Source organism: Scophthalmus maximus, chromosome 3, assembly GCF_022379125.1.
Source record: "Scophthalmus maximus strain ysfricsl-2021 chromosome 3, ASM2237912v1, whole genome shotgun sequence".
NCBI classification, from domain to species: Eukaryota; Metazoa; Chordata; class Actinopteri; order Pleuronectiformes; family Scophthalmidae; genus Scophthalmus; species Scophthalmus maximus.
Genome location: NC_061517.1, coordinates 13,328,851 through 13,351,341, shown reverse-complemented (window position 1 = coordinate 13,351,341; position 22,491 = coordinate 13,328,851). Strand labels below are relative to the sequence as shown.

Genomic DNA, 22,491 nt, shown 5'->3' with positions numbered 1-22,491 from the left:
TGTTTGAATATGATTTTTGAGCAGACACAGCGTTTGCACATTAGGGGTATACACTTTCTGGGAAGAATGTAATATGGATATGATTCTTCAAACTGAACAAACTTCCTACAGAAAGGTACAGCCATCATTAAATAAGATGAGACAAGATCACTTGCCTTGAGAATTATTCAATGTAGTCCTCAAAAGAGATGCTTTGTGGTTTTATCTCTTATTTACTTCAACGAGAGAATTGGACGACTCCTCTACAGTGAAGTCTCTGTGGTGTTCAGTTACTTCCCACCACCGCAGTAGAAAGAGTTGCCACACTGCACCTGTCCTCGCCCGACGTCAGGGTCACGTCATTAAAAGAGGTGCGCCGCTGTCCAGGGTGCTGAACCCTGAGGCAGATCTCTCAATGCGGAGCTCCCTCAACAGGATAACAAGAGATAAAGGATTTATCTTTCTTTCTTTACCTATTACTTGATATGGATCTGCTTCCGGCCCAGGAGGCGGCCAAAATCTACCACACCAACTACGTGAGGAACTCGCGGGCCATCGGCGTCATGTGGGCAGTGTTCACCATCTGCTTCGTCATCATCACCGTGGTGGTCTTCATCCAGCCCTACTGGATCGGGGACAGCGTCAACACGCCGCAGGCCGGGTACTTCGGCCTCTTCCACTACTGCATCGGCAACGCGCTCACCTCGGAGCTCACCTGCAAGGGGAGCGCGCTGGACTTCGGCTCCATCCCGTCGCCCGCTTTCAGGACCGCCATGTTCTTCGTCGGGACGTCCATGCTGCTGGTGGTGGGCACCATGGTCTGTTTCAGCCTCTTCTTCTTCTGCAATGCCGGGAACGTGTACAAGATCTGCGCCTGGATGCAGCTGGCGTCAGGTGAGTGACGGGTACATCTACTGTAGTACTGCACCTGAATGTGACGTACTTGTACTTTACTCTGACACTTCAAGTTCATGACACTTTGTAGCCTTTTTCCTCTAATTCATTACAGAGATTAATATTGTACTATAGAATGATGCATATTTATTGTTTAATACATCACCACCACCACCACCACCACCACTACTACTACTACTACTACTACTACTAATACTACTACTACTACTACTACTACTACTACTACTACTGCTACTACTAATAATAATAATAATAATAATAATGACATGGCTTTTATCATTATGTACTCCCTAAGTCATCATCATACTATTAATAGTGAGGCATTATTTAAAAAAAGAGCTGTTGTAGTACATATATACACATCAATGTCATCCAGACACACAGTGATGACAAAAAGACAAAAAAACAAACAATGACTAAGGTTAAAGTTGAAGTTTGACAATGAATCTGCTGATATTCTGTGTTTGAGTTGGGTTTAAAATCTTGGCCGGGGCTCAAAGGTTACAGTCTGTGGAGAAGTGGAGAATTGGAAAGTGTGTCTCGTGCCTCTTATTCTACTTTTTAAAGGCTACCATTTGATTTCAGTATCAGTTTGTAATTATCCTATTCAGCACAGATTCAACACAATCTTTAGAATCTTGGCTAATCGCTAAAACCTGACGGGTGAGTGAGACCTGTGCTCCTGGTGGTAAAGTCATCTCGTCGTGAGCCACCTTTCACCTATCTGGTTACAGACATGATGTGTGTTTGTTCTCGACGTGCTGTTCAGCGCAGTGGGAGCCAAGACGGGATCTGGTTTCAGCCCCAGACTCTGACACCTCTGCGTGGGGATTGGTTACATGTAACATGAGCAGGTGTCGCCGTGTTGTTAACTGGCACCTGAAACATACCGGAGTCAGGGAAACAAGTTAGGCCTTTCAACTATTGTACTACACTGTATACTGTACACTGCATACGTGACCAGTGGTAGTAGAAGTACTCATATCCTTCACTCGAGAAAAATAGTAATAAAATGACGTAAAATGTTCCATTGCAAGTTAAAAGTGTTCATTCAAAATCCTGCTAGAAGATATAGTCAGGTAGTTTGTTCCAGTGGTTCCACCAGGATCAGGCCCCTCAAAGGGTCACAAGATAAATCTGAGGGGTCCTGAGATGATTGAAAAAGTAAGGTAGTAAAAACATAAAGGAACAAAATGAAAATACTCAATAAAAGTAAGAGTACTACATCATTTTAGTAAATCTACTTGCCAGTTACTTTGACGTGGCAGTTCCTCGACCTTTATCTTGAAGTTTTAATCTACATTTGTACGGTGGCTTTGGCCAAAACCCAGAGGAGACTTTACTGGATGAAAATCATTACTTATGTAACAACTTTCATAGCTGTACATCATACAAACAGCACTGCAGAGCATCGTCTGCCCTGCTGCACCATAAATAAATGAAACCTTGGGCACTTTATGGGGGTGCAGCATCACGGGGCTAAAAGAAAAAAAAAAAGCTCTCTCGTAATTATTCATCAACGTAAGAGCACACAAGGGGTAATAATTGCAAGGCTCTGCCATTTCTAAGTCCTCCTTCCCCCGCAGCCGTGTTGATGGTGATGGGCTGCATGATCTACCCGGACGGCTGGGACTCTCCCGAGGTGAAGAGGATGTGCGGCCAGAGGACGGACAAGTACAGCCTGGGGAACTGCACGGTGCGCTGGGCCTACATCCTGGCCATCATCAGCATCCTGGACGCCCTCCTCCTGGCATTTCTGTCCTTCACTCTCGGCAACCGGCAGGACAAACTGCTGCCGGAGGACTTTGAGGTGGAGGGAATAGGTGAGGGTTAATGCGAGAACAGGTGAAAGCTGAGGGCGTGGAACAACAGCAAGGAAGTGACCGTCTCTGCTCTTGAGTTTGTTATATGGAGAGAGTGAATTCTGGCTGCGGGACATTTAACAGCAGGAAAATCACAGGTGTGTTCCAGTGAGACATGACAGTGCGAGTGACAACAGAACCAGGACTGTGGAACTAAGCAACTTGACCAAATTCAGCCATCACTCACTTTATTTCACGTACACCTCTGGTTTTCCTACCGTTACATGTGGGTACACCGATACACAAATCATATCAGAGATTTGAGAAGTGATATTTTTGAGATTACGATCATATCACATGATCCTCAGCAGATGGAGATTTTTTTTTTTCAGTTGTCATGAAAGTTGTGAAGTGTTTTCCTGTGCACATTTAGTTATTTAGCTTTCCTCGTGGATTTTTTTTTTTTTTTTCAACAGTGAGCTGGGATGTGTCTTTGTTTGGGAAATTTATTATATTGTGTAGCAGAATTAGTTAATTGTATTATTGTACTTCAGTGTCTTAGTCTATGCCGCATGTCCATTAATCTCCTGCTTGCAGTTGTTGATGAGCCACAAAAGGCTCAGTATACAATGAAGATAAGAGCATATTTTCCTCTTTTACAGGAAATTCCTGACAGACATACAAGACCTTCAAAACCAGTCCCATGCAGATGTAGTTTGATGGCATCAAGGGTCAAGACGAGCATCTTCAAATGTCTTCAAGTTTGAGCCAAACGGTTTATATTCCTTCTTTTTTTAGTCATACTGATAAAATGGCTCCTTCACTGCTTTAACCAGATAATATCCCAGTGCAGAGTTAGTGTGACTTCTGTGCTTCATGTAAAAAAATAAAATACTAATAAACTCAGAAAAACAAGCATGACAAGTCATTTTGCATTGTATGAACAGCGGTTTTATTGTATGACGTGTTGTACGGTTCGGTGAGTCGAGAGCTCACACAAAGTCTAAGCTCTTGAATCTGACACTGATGTGAATTTTGTTTCTAGGCCTCAACAGATACATGGGTTACTCTGATATGATCAATCTCGAGACACAATGACATGATGTCAGATCTCGCCATGGTCTATGGTAAAAACAGAGTCGTAGTTGAACGGCTGGCCACACATACTGAGCTCAAACACATCTTCCATACGCTTTTAATAAAACACAGCTACCCAGCTAAATTACTTTAGCTAAGATATAAGATTTGTTAGAAACTGTACATAACTGTAATATACATAAAGGCAAACTCTTTGGTACAGATATATACAGTTTATTTTCACTTATTCTTTTCCTTTAAATTGGGCTTCTTAAAATGTTGTATTTGTTGCAACCTTTAAAACACTATATTCCTGAATTGCAATAGGTGTGTATGAGAATACCAGCCTCCCATGAGAATGAATGATCTCATTTTCTATAATTAACTCAACACGTTAAACACCAGGTGATAACAGATTTGTTATGGCTAAATAATATGACCTACTTTCTCAAACGTTGGAAACTAGTCTGTCTGGAGAAAATGCTGTGAACATTACCGCAGTCAGTGTAAATGTCAGCCCAGTGTGCAACTTCCTACACCTACTTTACAAGTACAAAATGTATACCTTACATGTGTAATAGGAGATAAAGTAATTCATAAAAAAGGAACACAGCACTAATGAGGAAAGAAGGTGATAGTAAGTCCTTTTTCCGAGGGGACAAGATGACCAATAAAAGCTACATATCCTTGGTTTGTTTGGGTTTTAGTGCAGGAGTGTAACAAACAAGGATGAGTCACTAGCAGTACAATAACAGGTTTGCTTAGCTGGATGGGTGAACAGAGCACAGCAGTCGGGAGCCAACATAACCACAAAGAAATACAATCCACTGGATTCCTGACGTCATCGCACCAAGAGAAGAACCGACAAATACAAAGCAAACATACATAGAGGCATTAGCTCGATAACAAAAACATGAGACAAAAACAAAAAAAATAAATAAATATTCATCTGATATGCCCAATCTGGAAAGTGATCTGTTGCAGTCTCTGGAAGAGGGAGGGAGTGAGGGTGGGAGTGGGAGGTGCATGGGCCGCAGGTGTCCACTAGAGGGCGAGCCACGGGTGGCGCAAGCAGTCTGCTGCAGTGGCTCTCTTCTCGGGGATCAGCTCCAGCATGGGAAGCAGGAAGTCGGTGAAGCAGTCGGCCTCTTCGCGAGGCCACTCGTACTTGTCGACCAGCACCTCCAGCAAACCCCACGGCTTCAGCTTTGTGATGTGTTTCAGGTCACCTAGAAAAAAACCAGCCGAACAACACGATCAGAGCCACGGGCACAAACCTTTACAGTGTGAACTCAGTACAACAAGGGAGTTCAGTCTTTGAAAACATAAAGCACGGGTCTTATTACAATCTACATATTTCAAATGGGAAATGCTTTGTAACTATAAATCTCAAATAGGCATTATTTTTTAATTGGTTATATTTAATGTGCAAAAAGGTTTTGACATTAAAAATTACAAGAGTTTGGATTATTATAAGCCACACTAGGATCGCGATCCTAAGGACAGACAGAAAATTCTCACTCCAAAAAGTCCAAACGTGTTACTGACACTTTTCGTTTTACCTTTTTTGGTGAAAAAATCCTTGGAATATTTGCCAGTCACTATGAGTTTGCGTGGGACACTCCCCAGCAGCTCAATGATCAGCGCTATATGGTCTACATGGCCGGTGGTCGCAAGAAGGAGAGTGGGAAGACAGACAAGACAAACCACAGATTCATCAGACAGTGTCACAGTCACAGGCCCACTCTGGGTGTGTGGATGGAGGGCTGAGGGAGGTCGGCGTCAAGCTCACGGCAAACGCAAACGCACGCACGCACGCACGCACGCACGCACGCACGCACACACAGGCCAGATTGTTGCAGAGGTCAGTGTGCACAGACCAACAATTAGAAATTAAAAAGGTGTCAAACACGGCCATCAGACATTGTCTCAAGAATCGACAGCTGCAACCGCTCCGTTGACGATGTGATCTTTCTGATAAGCCTTCATCTTTGACGTATGAACGCATTACATTTTTTAAAAAGGTATCATGTTTATACATAACATCTGTTAAAGCCGTTTATATAACACCTTCGTCTTCGTCTTTACAAAATCTTTACTGGGTGTAAACAAAGAGGCCTGGACTTCTTCATCACGCATCGAAAAATGAAAATAAAATCTCGGTATCTGTTCACTCAAACACCACAAAGGTTACACTATCAAGACTAGTTCCTCCACTGCAGTTAACCTGCCTGAAAACTTTCTTTGTCAGAAAATGTAAAATACCTATGCCCATTTCCAAGAGCCAAGAAGTTATATACAAAGACCGAATCTAAAGAGGAGAGGATCTTACAGAGGAGATATTTACACCAGGATCTAAGATAACTGCACTCTCTGATGTCACTAAAAACATTTTATACTCCGAAACTTAATTCTTAGAATAGCCAAGCCACAACAAGGGAGGCACTGAATGTACCTTTGCCAGGCAATCCTTGGCAGAACTCCTGACATTTGAATGTCTGATGGCACTGTTCAAAGTAAACAGACATATATTGGTCTGTATTGACTCTTTTGCCCACTGGGCCTGCGCACACCGACAGCTCTGATAGATCTGTGTGCCGACAGAAACCTTTACCCTCCTCCCTGCCGTCCACCACCGTGCCCACAGCAGGCCCCAGGCAGAGGGGTGGCATACCTCTGTTGGTGAAGTATTCCTGTGAGTATTTCCCACTCAGGGCATAGTGACGAGGGATTTTACCAAGCAACTCTATCATGAGCGCAAGATGGTCTGGAAATGAGGCACATCAGAGGAGGAGAGGGGAGAGAGGATGTCATAGTTTTGGAGAGAGGATATGGAGATGGCAAATGGGAGAGGAGATAGGAGAGAGATGGCAAATGGTCATGTGGAACAACATATTAGGAACATGGATGTTGACAGCGTAGTATGACATGAAGCACAGGTATGGGAATCCTGCATTATTTTTCAAATTGAAAAACATTTGAACACGTGGGATAATTACTTTCCTGTAGGAAAACAAACCACAAAAAAATTAATCAGACTGTATATATTAGGCTTAAAGCACAGCCATCAACAGTATTTACACTAAAACGAGTACAGCAGATATCTGATACAGGACAAGTGATTAGTAAAAAAGCCAAAGAAGGACAGACACAACAGAGAAAGCAGTGGGAGAATAGTATAAAAATAAGAATCATCTATGTGAAAAAGTCAATTCACAGCTGCAGCTGAAATGTGCCGATGAACTAAAAGCTTGAATCTCAGAATGACATGCCTCAGCAGAAGCCAAGCAGCGAGCAAACATTTACATAGAGAAGGCATGAGGAGGAGAACAAGGATGCGTGGAGAGCGGGTGATGAGGAGAAGAGGAAGAAAGGCGAGTGAGGAAATGAAGAGATGGCCCCGTCTCCAGTGCAGCAGAAAATGTGGTTTGAGGTGTTAAGAGAGGACATAAACACAGGAATGTTGGTGTTCGTCATCACACGATTCTAATTTACATAAATCTGAGAGCATTTGACAGCATCACTGTAATGGAGTACCTCAGTTATGTGTTGACGCTGTGGAAATTGAAGCAAAGTGCATTGCGACATATTGTGCAAACTGCAAATTCATTTTCAGCGAGGAACTCGCAGTGCACACTGTGAAATTGTTATTAGACGTGTTTAATAATTTAAATAATTCATCATGAGGATTAAGTGCTAATGGGGGTCCATTTAACAAGAAAAAAACCGTGGAGCTTTTCACTGTCACAATTGTTCATAACTTTCCAGCCATTCCTAAACCCTCTTACCAGTGAAGCATACATTTCAAAATGACTACCAAATATAGCACTCAGGATTTATGTTTTGCAATTACAACTGGATAAAACAGATAAACGACAAGAAAAAAGAAGTTCCATCTATACCTTCATCTCTTGAATAATCCTCCCCAGAATGTGGTTCGAACAAATAGTCCCCTGTGGAGAGCTCAAAGGCCTAAGGAGACAACACAATCATCATAAACACAGGAAAAGACACTGTATGAGGGGATATATTCCCCCCCCCCCATAATGAGGTCTACTGATGTAGGTGACTGGTTTGGTTTGTCAGTTGGTCTGTAAGTAAGGTCAATCAAAAATTTCTAGACGGATTTGCACAAACATTTAATCAAATATACGTCTCGGCCATGGCAACAGGTGATCAAATTTTGGGAGAGATCAAGATGTGGATCAGCCTCGGTGGAGGTCTGCACGCTCTGAATGCTCTTGCTTTTCTTAGTTTTTGGTACAATGAGAGTTGAAGTTGTCAGTGCGGTTTCCCTCACCATGCAGGCTGTGCTCCATATATCGGCCGGTGTGCTGTATCCAGCACCAATCAACACTTCTAAGGACCGGTACTGCCGTGTCTGTATGTCTTCCGTAAAGTGCTTGTTCTAATAGAGGGAAACAGAGCAGAAGGAACAAATCCTAAAATAAACAAGGTTCTGTAACACGCTTGAGTGACCGAGCCAACGGACATCATGTTATGATAGGAAAAATAAACATTGTATAATAAATGATATAACAAAATACCTTATAACGACTAACAATATTGCATAGCTCCCTATAGACTTAAGTAAGAACAAACAGACAGAGGCTTATGCATGGTTGTGGGGACAGGGCCACCCTGTCCAGCTGTTAAAGCCCTCCTGCATAGAGTTAGAGATTCAGCATCAAAGATTTTGAACATGGCTGTTGCTCTATGTAAGGCCACAGGCATTAGTAGATGCCTTGCAAATGAATGCACAATTTTTATAAAAAGGAAATTTTTGAGAAAAGCCAATTATTTTTAACTAAATTGATAAATTGCTGGAGGAACCCTAGAAACAAAGAAGAAGCTGCCTCATCTCCGCCAGGTCTAGAATCTGGGAGGGAATGTCTAATGGGACACAACAAGGTCACTTCTCGAAGTGTATGTGATGTGTTCCAATGGACTCACTGTCAATTAAAAAGTAACACGTGCATAAAATAATCTAACACTGTGAAACTCCCCTCCACTTATTCATCTCATCCCTGTAAAAGCCAGGTCCTCCGAGCGTCATACTGTCTTTAGTGTATGTACATCCATCGGTAATCAACATTAAAATCTTGATTTATTACAAAAATATATAATAGTAAAATAACAGAATTCTAAATGCATGAAGATATTACAGAACTGCGCCAAACATGTGCAATTCAACATCTGAACTTTAACAATACATCATGTAAAAACGGAGGTAAGGAAGATGGAGGCATTTCTATTTTGGTAGCAAGATGACACTGGATATGTCCCCTGCTGCAAGACTTCATCCCTAATCAGGAAATCCCTCAGGTCATTAGTAGACTACTCACCACCCAGCAGGCATTTCCCAAGTCTGCAATCTTGACCTTGATCTTGTCAGCATTGAGTGGCTCAAGGGGGTTAACTAGCAGGGCTCCTGCTGTTAGCTTGCCTACATCCGAGCAGAGAGAGAGACACAGACAGATAAGGATGGACAAAAAAATCCAACAACAATCAATCAATATTCCAAAGTTCACATGGCTGAGCCTTTATTAAACTTCCAATGCAGCCAGAATAAACAGCTACAAATCCTTTCATCACTAGATATCTCAGATGTTTGGCTGACTGACCGTTTCTCAGGCTTTCCTGGGTCCCAAATGGACAGTCAGGCCCATCCTCCACCTCGTCCTGCAAAATGCTTTGCTCCAGCTCTCCGTCCTCCAGCCCAGTGGGAAAGTGTATTTCGGTAACTACGCTGCTGTGAGCGCCCCGGACTTCAGTCTCAGTGTCCAGCTCGTTGGGATCGGCAGAGTCCACGCCGTTGGAGACGTGGTGGACAGGGGACTCCTTGTGTTGCTCCTCGTCACTGGCACATTTCTCTGCGGCGGCTGCGTTGCCGTTGTGTTGGTCCTCGTCTCTCCACTGGGACTGTCTCTGCTCCACCTCCACATGGCCATTACAGTTCATCTCCGACAGCCCCTCTGGTCCCACCCTCAGGAGATCGGCATGCACACTGCTCTCTGACAGGATAATTACAGGACAGGTGACAGTTAGTTTTTTAACATGATCATTTTTTTTGTGTGTTTTACAACCACAACAGAACTTTAATCACAAAGCTCATAGTTCTCCTGTGATATTGGCTTCTTACCCCCCGTGTCATCGTTTTCTAGTTCCTGAAGAGACACCTGTCGGAGAGGAGCACATACTCGTCCCTTCGGAGACTGTGGATCTTCATCTTCATCGTCTTCCTCCTCTCGTGTCTCTGTGGTCTTGTCCATTTTCTCCAGGTCCATGATGCACTTTTCCAACAGTTCCGCTTGGCGCTTCTGCTTCTTTTTCAATTTCTTCTTCTTGTTTTTTGACATTTTTACTGTCTGTCGGAGATGAACACGGAGAGTAAAGAGAGGTTCACTTAAAGAACTGCTTTAAAATGATGTTATACTATACATGTTGGTGGCTAATGTCCTGTGCAGAAAGTTAATCATAATAATAATAATAATATTAATAAAAGGTTTGTACCTGTTTTGGAGCAGGTGCTGTGCTTACTGAAAAGAGAGTTGAGTTGAGTACAGGCCGTGCTAATGATTATACATTGTTTGTGTGTTTGTGTGTTTGTGTGTGTGAGTGTGTGTGTGTCCTACTTGCTGAACCAGAGGGAGGTGGAGCCCCGGCCTTCTGCCACTCTGTGGCCTCGGCTGCGAGCTTCCGCACGTAAGGCTCATCAACACTCATCAGGATGTTCTCTGGCTTGATGTCTGTGTGGATTATCTCACACTTAGTGTGCAGGTAGTCCAGGCCTTGGAGAACCTGGAAAATTAATGCATGGAAAACGATCGGCTGAATCTAAAAGTTCAACTTAACATTTGAGTTGAACAAAAATATAACCCTTCTTAAAATTTCAATATCGTTCTAGTTATCATTTAGTTTATGGCACAGTTAAAATAATAAATGGCTGAAACACATTTATCTTATAGGGATAGGTGCACAAATTTTGTAAATTCTGGGCAAACTAAATATAAAATAAAATCCCTGCAATTTGCTATTTGCTTGTATTGATCTACAACTTTCAATTGATTTTCAAAGTGCATAAATATGCGTCCATATTATTAAATCAATCACTCATTTATCACAACAAAAACTTTGTGGAAAAAAAAAGCAAACACTTTTCCTCACTCCATTAGTCATGTTAAGAGGCTTCCTCACTGACTGTATTTTCAGTCATTACATGTTCTGGCCTGACTGACACGACATGGCTGCTGTAAACTAGTGGAAGCCGAGACTGAACCTTCATCACGTGTCATCTGCATACAAAAAGGTGAGGCACTGTGAGTCTTGTGTTACCTGTCTTATGATGCTTTTCACGCATGGCAGTGGCAACCCTTGGTAATTTGACTTTATTATCCACTTCAATAAGTGATGCCCCAACACCTCGAACACCATACAGACATCTTAAGATCACAGCAGTCAAGGTATTAACAATGCAGTGCAAGTAAAACCAAACTGAAGAGCCCCTAAGAGGGAACTATTAATTAAACATGTCGGACCCTTGCGGCCATTCACCTACAGTACATGAGGAGGAGCATTATGTTAACTGAAAAGAGTATAGTAGTGTAGTAGTAGTGAATCTAATTTCAAAGACCAGGAAGCATTTGCATTATTTGGCTGCAAAGGATACGAGTTCCATTGACACCAGAGATTTTGAAGTCATCTAGCAGCTGCACCACCATCTCACGGTTGGGGTCATTGGGGCCTGAGTTCCTTACCTGAGGACAAAGAAAGGGAACAATTCAAATGGCACAAGATTTATACTTACTAATATTTGACTGGACAAGTACAGGATTGGAATTCAAGTGTCTTTAACCATTCTGTAACCAGGTAATACTGTGCCTAACCATTGAAAGTCATCAACAAGGTGTCGTTGTGCTTTGCCGTATGTGTTAATATTAACCGAGGGGTTGGGTACCGAATGTTCCTTCATGGCATTGCGGTGCCTAAGCTATATACTGAAATAGTTGCCCTGCTTACAAGCAACATAAACATCACTGCATGTGCCCTTAACTCTGGTAGCTACACATTCTCCACATGGCTTTGGCTGCATGAAAGGTGAGCCTACAGTTTGCTAGAAGCAACAACAAAATGCCTAAAGCTAAACAGTCAAAAATGTGGCTTTATTTTACGCAAAAATTCCGACACCGGGACGTAAGGCATCAGAACGAATACGTCAAACCTGATGATGCACCTGGCGACTCGCAGGATACTTCTGAGAGTGGAGGGATACACTGTGTTTGACTACCTGCATTAAGCACTAAGCACTTTAGTTAGTGTTAAAAAATATATATATTTTAGAAAATAGATTTTTTTTCCCCCCACTGGTACCATTTTAAAAGTATCCATTTAGCACTGGCATCAGAAAAAAAAAATGTTCTTCCCGATTTATGTGATGTCACCTCACAGAACCGACTCGAGCTCGGCTACTTACAGATCTGAGGAGTTTGATCTCATCCACTGCCGTCTCCGTGTAGTGCTCTGCACTCTTCACCACCTTCATTGCAACAAACCTCTTCACCCTGCAACCACAGAGCAAGAAGCACAGGAAGCAACACTGTCAGGAAGCACAGTACAAGGTCCTATCAAATCAATCTCAGATGTCATCTGCCATCGTGTCTGCTGTCCAACGTCAGGTGTCACAAAACAAAACAGTGCAGTGAGAATATGCAGTAAAGCTTTTTTCTCGTACTGGATGTCCCAGGCGAGCCAAACGGTAGAGAAGTGTCCCCAGCCCAGTTTCCGGATCACATGGTATTTTCCGTTGTAAAGGTCGCCTACTTTCACGTGGTGGTAGCCACCTAGAAGGGAATATAATTAACATTTACTGGACAGTTAAACAACAACCAAAGTTCCCGACAGCCAGTTAGTGCATGTAAAAACAGATTATGGCTTTATTAAAGACAATAACTGTGTTGTAGTGCATTTAAAACATAAAGAGTAAGACAGGACTCACCTTTGCAGTAGTCATTAGGATCCTCCTGCTCCTCATCATCAGAGCCGAGAATCTCCTCCGGTTCCTCGGGGTCCTGAGGCGACGCTTCGTGCTGGGGCTGCTGTCGAGCTCTGGGATTGGCTGGCTGTTGCCTGATGGACAAACAAACCAACCATAAAAGACTTGATTAGGAACATGTTTCCTGACATTTCCTGCCTGGGTATGCAAAGTCCTTTGAACATTAACCTCTGCAGCACCTCTTACTAATTACCTGTAATTAAATAATAGAATTTCCTTTACCTATTATAAAAATGTTTCACATGACTAAAATGATTTAAATCTTTTCAAGGGTTTGTGAAAGTTTACCAGAATCTTCAATATTTTCAATGGCTTTTTTTAACTTTTAAAATTAGCACAGATAAATAAATAAGGAATGTCCAGAGAAGAGCCCGACCGATATGGATTTTTGGGGGGCAATGCCGATATCGATATTTGGGAGTAAAAGATTTCCGATACCGATACATAGGCTGATATATATATGTATAATTCACCTGTCAATGATTCCTAAGATGTTGTTGTCAAACCTTTATGACAAAGAAATGTAATTGAGGCTTTAGATTTTAGTTTAACCATAAACTTTATCATAAATAAATATAAATAAAAGGAAAACACAAATGCAACCAAATATATAGAACTTGAATGAAGAAAATATACATAATTTATCTTACATAAAACATAAACGCAATTTTTTTTCTGCATTGTTTATTCTGCACAATAAAAGATTTCATATCTGTTATCATAAGCACTGATACCGACATGTCCGTGAATGGCTCATATCGGTGGATATTATTGCCAACCGATTAATCAGTCGGGCTCTAGTCAACAGCTAATCTACAACACTCCTGTTGAAATCAATCAAAGCAGTTTCTTATTGATATATTTATATATATATTATTTTTTTAAACAAATACACAGCAACTTGACAGAGGCTGTAAGACAGCAATGCAAATAGACCTTGGGTAATTAAAATATTTTTTCAGGTTTGCCAAGCCTGTCAAAACCTTCCTGCCACAACAGACCCACACTGATGACCCCATCCAAAGATTTCACACTAAAGGAAATGAAGAAGCATGAGAAACATTTCAAGAAATCTGTGCTGCAGGGAACATTTCTTCATTGACAGCTATACTGCTATACAGCTGTCAACACAAGTCTAAATGAGCATGACTATACTAATTTTACTTCAGGTCTATTTCAAGCAAAGTGTACAGCTAGTGGACAGTGAGGAAATATTCGCAGAATTTACAAAAGGTGTATTGGTTTAAAATAGTTTACAGCAATATCTTTGGTTTGTGGACAAAAGAAAACATCATCTTGGGATCAACATTTTCACCATTTTATGGCCAACTATACTTGATTAATCGAGAAAATAATCATCAGATTAATCGACAATGAAAATAATCCTTGGCTGAAGCCCTACCGAACATGATTTATGTTTGGGATTTACATCATAAAGAAAGGGCTCGGTCTGAAAAGCACCCTTTTTTTAATTAGTATTTTCTGGTGATTTAATTGTAACTGCTGCAAAAAATGTATCAAAGCAGGCATCAGTGAACGAGACGGCCTGTGAATAGTGGTTCTGGCACTTTAACCAAGCACAATATGGCTTTTTTTGCTAACTAAAGTGCAAGATAATGTTTAACATCCTATAATCTGTGTTTGCCAACAGTTCAGTTGCTAATATTAACTTGAAAGCCAGGCACACAGGCGATTAAGGCTGCTCATCACTATGGGAGCCAAGAGAGCTGAGATCAAATTGAAATAAATTCCTAAACTCTCTGGTCTGTAATGTCTCACAAATGAACTGCTGGTTTCCACATAATCTGCAAATTCATGCCTGACGCTGTTATTTGAAAGAGGTTTAAAGCATGTTAGTGCACCAATGGCAGAACAAACAGCTGCAAAGAATTACTTAACTGTTTTAACTGAATTGTCTCGTCTAATGATCCCTTTTCCATTTGTAACTCTTGCATAACTGCAAATCTTGTTATTAGTAACACATTTGTTGGAACAAATTGGAACTGGTACTGATAATTCATCTTTACAGTTTTCAGTCACAGCTCCTCATTAACCATCTGAAAATGAAGACAGGGATGAACCATTGGGAATATGATATCTTAGATGTGGAGACAGGCCCAACTCCAATAAATCATCTTCTTCTCTTAAGAAAAGGACAAAACATTCCCGTTCTAATTTTGAGCAAGTTTTCGTAGTACTAGTACTTATAACGTTGTATGAGACGGCAGATTTGTGCTCTAATATTCAGTCATCCACATTAGATCAAAGTCTAACGTTAAATAGATGTTTACCCTGACAATTGATTCAAAATGCCGGTTCTATCCAATATGTCCTCAAGATGACAGAGAGCTACTGCCCTTTTATATGCAAGGATGACTGTGGCATACGACAGTACAATTTTGAGTTCCTTCTACAGGAGTTTCTTAGTGTAATGTGATTCATGTGCCGAATGGACACGGCAAGTTTCAGCCGTGAAGATAACGCGGTCAGGAGATGAATATCTGCTGTAGTGCCTTTTCAGTGAAACACCATGGTTCGGCGAGCTGATTTGGGCTTCTTCATTCTGCCATTTTAAATATAGCACAGGCTGTTATGCAACACTTCGGAGGATGGCAATGATTAGTACATTGTTAGATACTCCAAAACAATCAGTATTTGACATCAACACTTGAGCTGAATATTTCCATCACTGAATATTGTATTATCTTAATGCATTCATTCATAAACTATTTTTTAGTATGGCAGTCTTTGGGTAGTTTAATTTATAATCTCAACAGACAAGATGACATCGTACATATTATAATGACTGTCTGAAGCTTTATGGATGACAGGGCTGTCAAAACTAAGGAATGTGTTCACCATCATGATTCCTCTGAAAGATATTAATGAGTATTTTATTTCTTTATCTCTGGATCAGGCACAGACCAAGAGTGCAGACATGCAGCCAATTACCTTTTGTCAGTTTCACCAAAAAACAAACAAACAAACAACAACAAACAACCAACTGACAAAAAGCATCAGTGTGAGGTTATCACGTACACAAGGGAGACGACGAGCTTGAACTCACTTTTTGCTGGTCTTCTTCGCTTTCGCCCTCTTCTTCCTCGCCTGGATTGCCAAAACTGTCAGAAGAAACCGGTGACAAAATTATGATCGATATTGTCTATAGCTGCGGTTCGACCTCCAATCTCACACTCGGGACAGGAAAAGAGAGAAAGATGACACTAGTCTGAGGGGAAGGATACAAGGACCATTATGTGATATCATGTTCGCTAATGTCAGACACTAAATGAAACCTGCGGTGCATCTGTCACCCGGTGTCATCCCGGACACCCTCTCACGATCCGTGACGTCACCGAGCGACCCACCGTCGGTTACCGTTCATCCCGACACGGTGACGTTTGCGCGGCACGGAGTGGTCGTTCCACGCGCTGGTCGCTAGCTGCCCGGTTAGGACGCCGTCGCATCATTAGCCTCCGTGTCGAACAGAAGGAGCTGCAAACGCAGCTCGCTAATCCCGACATGTCCCGTTGAAGCTAAAGCTAACGTCTGCGGGGCTAACGCAGCTAGGACCCAGCTCAACGGTGCGTGACAGACGCGTTCAATGAACACCGCCGACTGCGTGCGGCTCGGGCCGAGCCCGACCTTGTGGGACACACGCGCCCGCGTCGACAAACACTAACGCGGGGTTACGACGGTGTGCGGAGTGTCCGTGTGGAGATTTACCTTTCCTCTCCATGTTGGCTTGTGCTTAGCCGTTAGCTCCACCGCCAGTGATCGAATATTCCGCGCATGCGCACTGGGTCGTTCTCGCTCGGGGGAGGAGGGAGGGGGTGGGGGGAGTCTCTCCACCTGAGCATCAGAACGTCGTCAGAGAAGATGAAGGCCAACAGACCTCATGTCCAGATCAAGTCTGTTACCAGGCCCCTGGCGTGCAAGTATTTGTTGTTGGGCCCCTGGTGCGGTTTATTTAGTAAAGCATGTTACTGATAAAAGGTGGACCATGTGTGTGAGCACTTGCATGACGAGATAAGGCTGGCCGAGTCTGTGCCTTCTTTTAAGTCACTTTTAAAAACCCAAGTCTTTTTATATTGTCTTGTTATATATATATTTTTAATACATATATGTGACCTCAAACCCGTAATATTTTTGGAATGCTGATTTTGATTGTCTGTGATTTGTATATTTTTGCGAAAGCACTTTGTGAAGCTACTTCTAAAAGGTGCTATATAAATAAAAATTATTATTATTATGATTATTAATAATAAACTGAGCTGTGTCAAATGTCTTGAACACTCAATTGGCTGTAACAATATTACTTAAATGTATAAAAGTATGTCAAGTATAATGAAGAATATGTACTTATAAGTAACAAGTTTTTTTACTTACTTTCCACCCGTGTTTTACTACACTCAAATGGCAATCAACAGAGACAATGAACATTCTGATGATCATTTTGTAGTGGTACTTACATCAAAGTCATTAAGAACCAACTTCAGAGACAAGAATGTGAAGACCTGCAGAAGAGTGCGTGACCCCTACAGAACCCTGATCTGAAATTCACGGAGTCAGTCTGGGTTTTCATGACAGAAAAAAAATTGTAAAAACAAAGATGGCATAAATCCACAGATCTGAAGTGAGCTCAATATTCTTCCAACAACCTACCTGCCAAGTACTTCGGAAAAAACAGTGTAACCGGAGATTAAGATTTTTTTGTTTTAAATGCAACGGTTGGTCACACCAAATATTAAATTATTAGCTCCAGTCATATTTCAAGCAAAATTGTTAAACGTGCTGGTTTTAGCTTCAAAAGGTAAAGATTTGCAGCTTTTCCTTGTCATAAAAAACTGTAAATGAAATATCAACGTTTTGGTCCAATGGCTGCTCAAAAAAGGACAAAAAGAAAAATGACCAAATGCTATTTCTTTGTAAGGGGTTGACAGGCTAATTTTAGATTATATTTTCTCTATTTTTTGTGTTTATCGACATTTTGCTAGATGACACTTCAGCAAGGCAGATGCAGCAAATCGTAGTCATCATTGTCTTCTTGCTCATCAACACTATTTCATAAATACATACAGAGGACCGGTCCTGCTGATAAAAATTGTACATAGTAAAGACTTGCGGTAGAGGCAATTATCACAACGTTGGTTTATTGTCTTAAAAATAAGTCTTTATTTTGTTAAACAAATGACTGAAGATAGTAGTTACTCTGCTGGACTGAAAATAGTTTAAGGGATCAATTGATTATTGTTTATAAATACCACCTCCACAAAGTATAAATACATCTATAATCCCTCTTTTACACATTTAAGCAGTATTTCTATTAAATGTTTCAGCATGACATTTAAAATTCCTGTAAACCAACAACACACTCTCGCAGACGCACACAAAGTCTTTAACTAATGCACTGTACATGCTAAAAGTGATTGAACCACAATAAATCAGAGTTTAAAAAAAAATATGGCACAGATATTTACATATTTTTGGGTAGAGCAGATACCCATAAATATTTATTTTGCTTATTTCAGGTGCCACAATGAAGAGCACCGTCCTTTAACAGTGGAGGCTCAGATAGTCTGTGTAGCCAAAATATGCATAAATGTCTCACAGGGCGTCTAAACTACGAACAATAAAATGTGTGTAATTCAGTTGGTGAGCACTAAAAGGACAGTGACTAAACAAAAGCACATTCTCAGTTTGTCACATATCTATAAATTTAAAAACTGTAAAATCTACTGTCACAGATGTGACACCCTTCAAAGTTAACTCTTTAAATACAATAACAATCATGGCGATAACTGATCCAAAACTCATGTTACAAATACATGTGACCTGGTGCTATATGTGACAGTGTGGAAGTGGGAGTGGGCAGACCAGCATGATATTCTTTTTTTTGATTGATAGATACAAAAGCTTATTCATAAGTTACTCAATAGAAAATTTAAAACATAAAATAGCACAGCTGTAGGTCCAGGTGTTTCAGCATCTCAGAGTCACAGTGATGAGTCATCAAAGTCTAAATTTTACAAATATCTAAAGAATATAAAATTATCTCACCTATTGGCAACAAGGGCCTTTTTCCAGCATCAGACCTTAAGTGGTTCAAGATTGGGAATCATAATAACTGGTCGAGTTATTGCTTTCCCTGCGCTGGCAATGATCTCCTTCCAAAGGCTAATCATGGACAATGTTTTCCTGATCAATAAAGATTAACACACTAATACAAGTGTCTGAGAGTTCGCTTAACACTAATGCACATGTTTGAGGTTGTTACAAATTTGTTGGATGCTGAGGTTGCGGGTGGCACGTCTCACTACTCCATGTCATCCTCATCGAAGACGGGCGGCTCAAAGTTGCTCACCTCCTCGTAGGTTAATCCTGCAAATCATGAGAAAATATTCGACCATTTTAAAACATATCAGGGTTTCACCACTGTCAAAAAACATTACATCATTTATTTTTTTCACGTTTTCGTTTTTAATTTTCTTTTTAAAAAATATATAAGAGTGTGAGGACATACGTTTCCATTCTTCAATCTCCAGCTCGCGGCTCTCAAAGCTCTGGTCATAAGGCTCAGCCTCAGGCTCGTCGTCTGGGTCGTGGTACTGAGCGAAGTACGAGTGGGCCAGAGCCTCGGCTGCTGTTATTCGCTTGTCCGTATCCAGAACCAGCATTTTCTCCAAAAGGTCCACAGCTTAAAAACACGTGAACAGAACTATATCTCAAACAGGATCTACGATTCCTTGAAAATCCTAGTGTCCAGTCATGGAGAGTGGTGGCTAAACTTTTGATCTAAACCAAAGTTACTCTCACCCGATAAAGGGAATTATAAAATAAAGTACTGATGTAAAGAACCGTAAGAGAGCACAGCCAATTCCAAGTTGAGCATTTTTTCTTTCTCTTATTACCTTGTGGGTTGGCACCAATGAAAACGTCAGCAAAGTTCCTCTTAGGCATGTTTGGCAAGGAGCTGATGTAGTTCCTGGCCTGCGAAAACATATGGAAAAAATCAAATGTCAGCTCCTACCAGCAGCAACATGTCGCCCACACTCAGCACCACCTGTTTCATAATGCTCTCATTTCATGCTATTGATTCCATTCAATGTAGCCGCCTGCATCAAATCATTGTTGCTCAGTTATAACCTTTCTATCTACAGCTGACTGTACTGGAAAAAATATTTTCATGCATTTTATGTCTCTATGTGGTTGCATTTCTTTGTGCATGTTCATGCTGCAGTAAAAAAAAAAAAAGTCATCCTGTGACTTGGAGTTCTCATGGACCCATACTATTGGGGCCCTTGACGTTTCAGGTTGGTTTTTAAGTCTGTTTGTTGTTTTCTGAAGAAAGACACCAGCTGTCAAAAACTGTTAAGCAGCTGCTTTGAAAGCAATGTGTAGCTTGCAGCAAAAAGTGATTGACAGTCCTGACATGTTGCCTAGCAACATCAAGAGGTCTCAGTGCAATCTAAAACGGAGCTACAGGAGGGAGAGCACCGTGGTGCTGTTCTCTTTTCTCGTTTAAACGGTCAAAGAGCAAAATGTTTATGCTGCTTAACATCATGATTTTTTGAGTAATGACTATGTAATTTTTTAGACCAAAGTATCCTGTACAAAAGAACGACGCTGCAGCTCATCTCATGTGGGTGTGAGGACAAAATACTTATTTCATCATAACTAATTGTTTTGATAAGTAACCACTCAGTGTAAAGGAAAGGTGTAGCTTGAAAATAATGGAATGAAATTCAGTTAGTAACAGCAAGCTTAGCTATTGCACAGTTTGTGCATGTTTAACTCTATAAGAGACATTTTAACTGGAGTAAAATAACAAGCATGGAAATGCGATAAACACACGTTCAGAGCAGAGCTTGTGGCAATCGTTACAATCACATGCAACAAGCATGTCAGATATCACATAAATACTATGATTACACTTGGACCACAATCTTAAATCCCTGCCTTTAGAGGATGTGCTCTTCCTTATACCCCAACTTGACAAAATAGGAGTCCTTTAAGTCCTGCACTGTTATTAGTGTGGTCAACAATACCTAGGATACTGGGCCAAGGGCTTTGTAGCTTCAAAAACAAAAAGGGAGTGTGTAACAGCAGGTCTGACTTTCCTCCCACCCATGTCTTCTGTCTGTTCTAACGAGAGCAATTGTGGATCCTGCTCACCTCGTGGCTGGGCATCCTGCTTATTAGAGATGTTGGGGGCGTTCCTGTCAGACGCATTATCTGCTGAAGCTGGTTTATATCTATGAAGCTTGTGTCAAGGGGAGTATAGCGATAGAGCAGAGTTGGTTAAGAAGCTGCTTCTCAACCAAACAATGTGGGGCTAAACTTTAGATGCACTACAATGTTATGTTGAAAAGCAAACTTCCGGCTTTGAAGCAAAATGTGACCCAAAAAAAGTTAGAGGAGGGATCGTCAGATTTAGAGAAAAGAAACATCACAACACTTTGCATTGCAGGCAGTCAGTGAAAGCCAGCACTCAAATCACCTGTGTCACAATTATCTCACAGCAAACACCATCGAATTCGCTCGGTTATAAGGGCAAAAAGCAAGTCAAATCCACAAAGCTGAAGGGTGGAAAACATGCTGTCAATTAGGGAAGCAGCTACCGTATATCAAACTGTTGTAGAGCGGAGTGGCAAGTTAAGAGCAGAAAACAGGTTAGAGCAAAACCTTGCATCACTTTGTGAACTCACACACTCTGAAGATATTTTCATCAAGAGCTCGGGCTCTGGTGTTCCGACGAGCATCAAGATTAGCTTCAACTGATCAATGTCTACAAGCACACGGTAAAGGAAGACCAGATGCTGGAGGGAGAGGGGGAAATAATCTGACCTCCGTGTGAAACTTTTATCACTTAAAAACCATGTTTGATATTTAATGTTCAAATGTATTTCACACAGAAAAAGGGCAGAGGGAGTATTTGAACCTTTGAAAGCAGAAAACGTTTTATAATGACATAGGAGAAGAGTGGAGACAGTGGATAGCCCAGTTGTACACCTACTTACAGGCACAGCCATTAGTCTGAAAACACTGGCAGGGAGAGGGAGAGAGAGAGAGAGAGAGAGAAATACAATTCTAAGCACAGACACTGCAGATTGTTAGGCCCTTACAAAGACTGGCAGTGGTGCAGGCAGAGCGTGGACCAGGGCCAACAATGCATACTGACAGTGTAGGAGGAGTTGAAGCACGTCAGTGGAAACATTAGAGCAGAAGGTATGTGTCAAGCCAGAGGGAAGTGTGACAACAGGTAGTGTGTGTGTGTGTGTGTGTGTGTGTGTGTGTGTGTGTGTGTGTGTGTGTGTGTGTGTGTGTGTGTGTATGTTACATTATTAATATAAAGGCAACTCAGGGCAGTATCATGTTGAAAGAGAAAAGCAGAAAAGCAGGTTCTCATGAGTGGACACAAAAAAGGAAGGACTGCAAATCAGCTTCTGTTACTGTGCTTGCATAAAAACAAAATCAGAAATCAGTACATCCAAAACTAAAATCTACTTATACTGTACACTCAAATGAAAAGGATACGGTCAGTACCAGGAAACAGGGTTCGTCCAGTGAGGAGTTCTGCCATTATACATCCCACTGACCAAATATCCACTGAAAAAAAGAGAAGGAAACTATAATTAAGATTTGCTTGTAAAACAAGTAGTCTTT

The 22,491-nt window shown here is 41.3% G+C and overlaps 3 protein-coding genes across 7 annotated transcripts in view; 1 reads left to right on the top strand and 2 right to left on the bottom strand.

Moving 5' to 3' along the window:
* Window positions 1-441: 441 nt before the first annotated feature.
* Window positions 442-3,794, top strand: lhfpl5b (LHFPL tetraspan subfamily member 5b). The gene is made up of 3 exons (XM_047331345.1): window positions 442-873; window positions 2,481-2,717; window positions 3,742-3,794. Exons 1-3 carry the CDS (start codon window positions 465-467, stop codon window positions 3,792-3,794), a joined length of 699 nt encoding a protein of 232 aa, XP_047187301.1. The 5' UTR covers window positions 442-464.
* On the bottom strand, window positions 3,625-16,676 carry srpk1a (SRSF protein kinase 1a). 2 transcript variants are annotated; one of them, XM_035645802.2, is made up of 16 exons: window positions 16,552-16,676; window positions 15,893-15,947; window positions 12,769-12,899; window positions 12,505-12,613; window positions 12,247-12,334; window positions 11,443-11,530; window positions 11,109-11,215; window positions 10,409-10,574; window positions 10,287-10,312; window positions 9,916-10,141; window positions 9,398-9,787; window positions 9,119-9,219; window positions 8,074-8,181; window positions 7,676-7,745; window positions 5,336-5,428; window positions 3,625-5,002 (listed from the first exon to the last, which is right to left on the bottom strand). In XM_035645802.2, exons 1-16 carry the CDS (start codon window positions 16,562-16,564, stop codon window positions 4,818-4,820), a joined length of 1,956 nt encoding a protein of 651 aa, XP_035501695.2. In that variant the 5' UTR covers window positions 16,565-16,676; the 3' UTR covers window positions 3,625-4,817. The 2 variants fall into 2 exon arrangements, with proteins under 2 accessions (XP_035501695.2, XP_035501694.2); XM_035645801.2 differs by lacking the exon at window positions 5,336-5,428 and adding an exon at window positions 6,448-6,540 and having other exon boundaries at window positions 16,552-16,675.
* Window positions 16,677-17,976: 1,300 nt separating this feature from the next.
* Window positions 17,977-22,491, bottom strand: part of mapk14a (mitogen-activated protein kinase 14a) — an 11,748-nt gene continuing 7,233 nt past the window's right edge. For 2 of the 4 annotated variants that reach the window (XM_047331315.1, XM_047331316.1), the window contains 5 exons: window positions 22,363-22,434; window positions 21,534-21,613; window positions 19,737-19,815; window positions 19,349-19,522; window positions 17,977-19,206 (listed from right to left, as the gene is read on the bottom strand). In XM_047331315.1, the coding sequence (XP_047187271.1) occupies window positions 19,142-19,206; window positions 19,349-19,522; window positions 19,737-19,815; window positions 21,534-21,613; window positions 22,363-22,434 (470 nt within the window). In that variant the 3' untranslated portion in view covers window positions 17,977-19,141. Of the gene's footprint in view, window positions 19,207-19,348; window positions 19,523-19,736; window positions 19,816-21,000; window positions 21,081-21,533; window positions 21,614-22,362; window positions 22,435-22,491 lie in introns of all 4 variants that reach the window. The other 2 variants (XM_035645803.2, XM_047331317.1) reach the window with 1 other exon arrangement.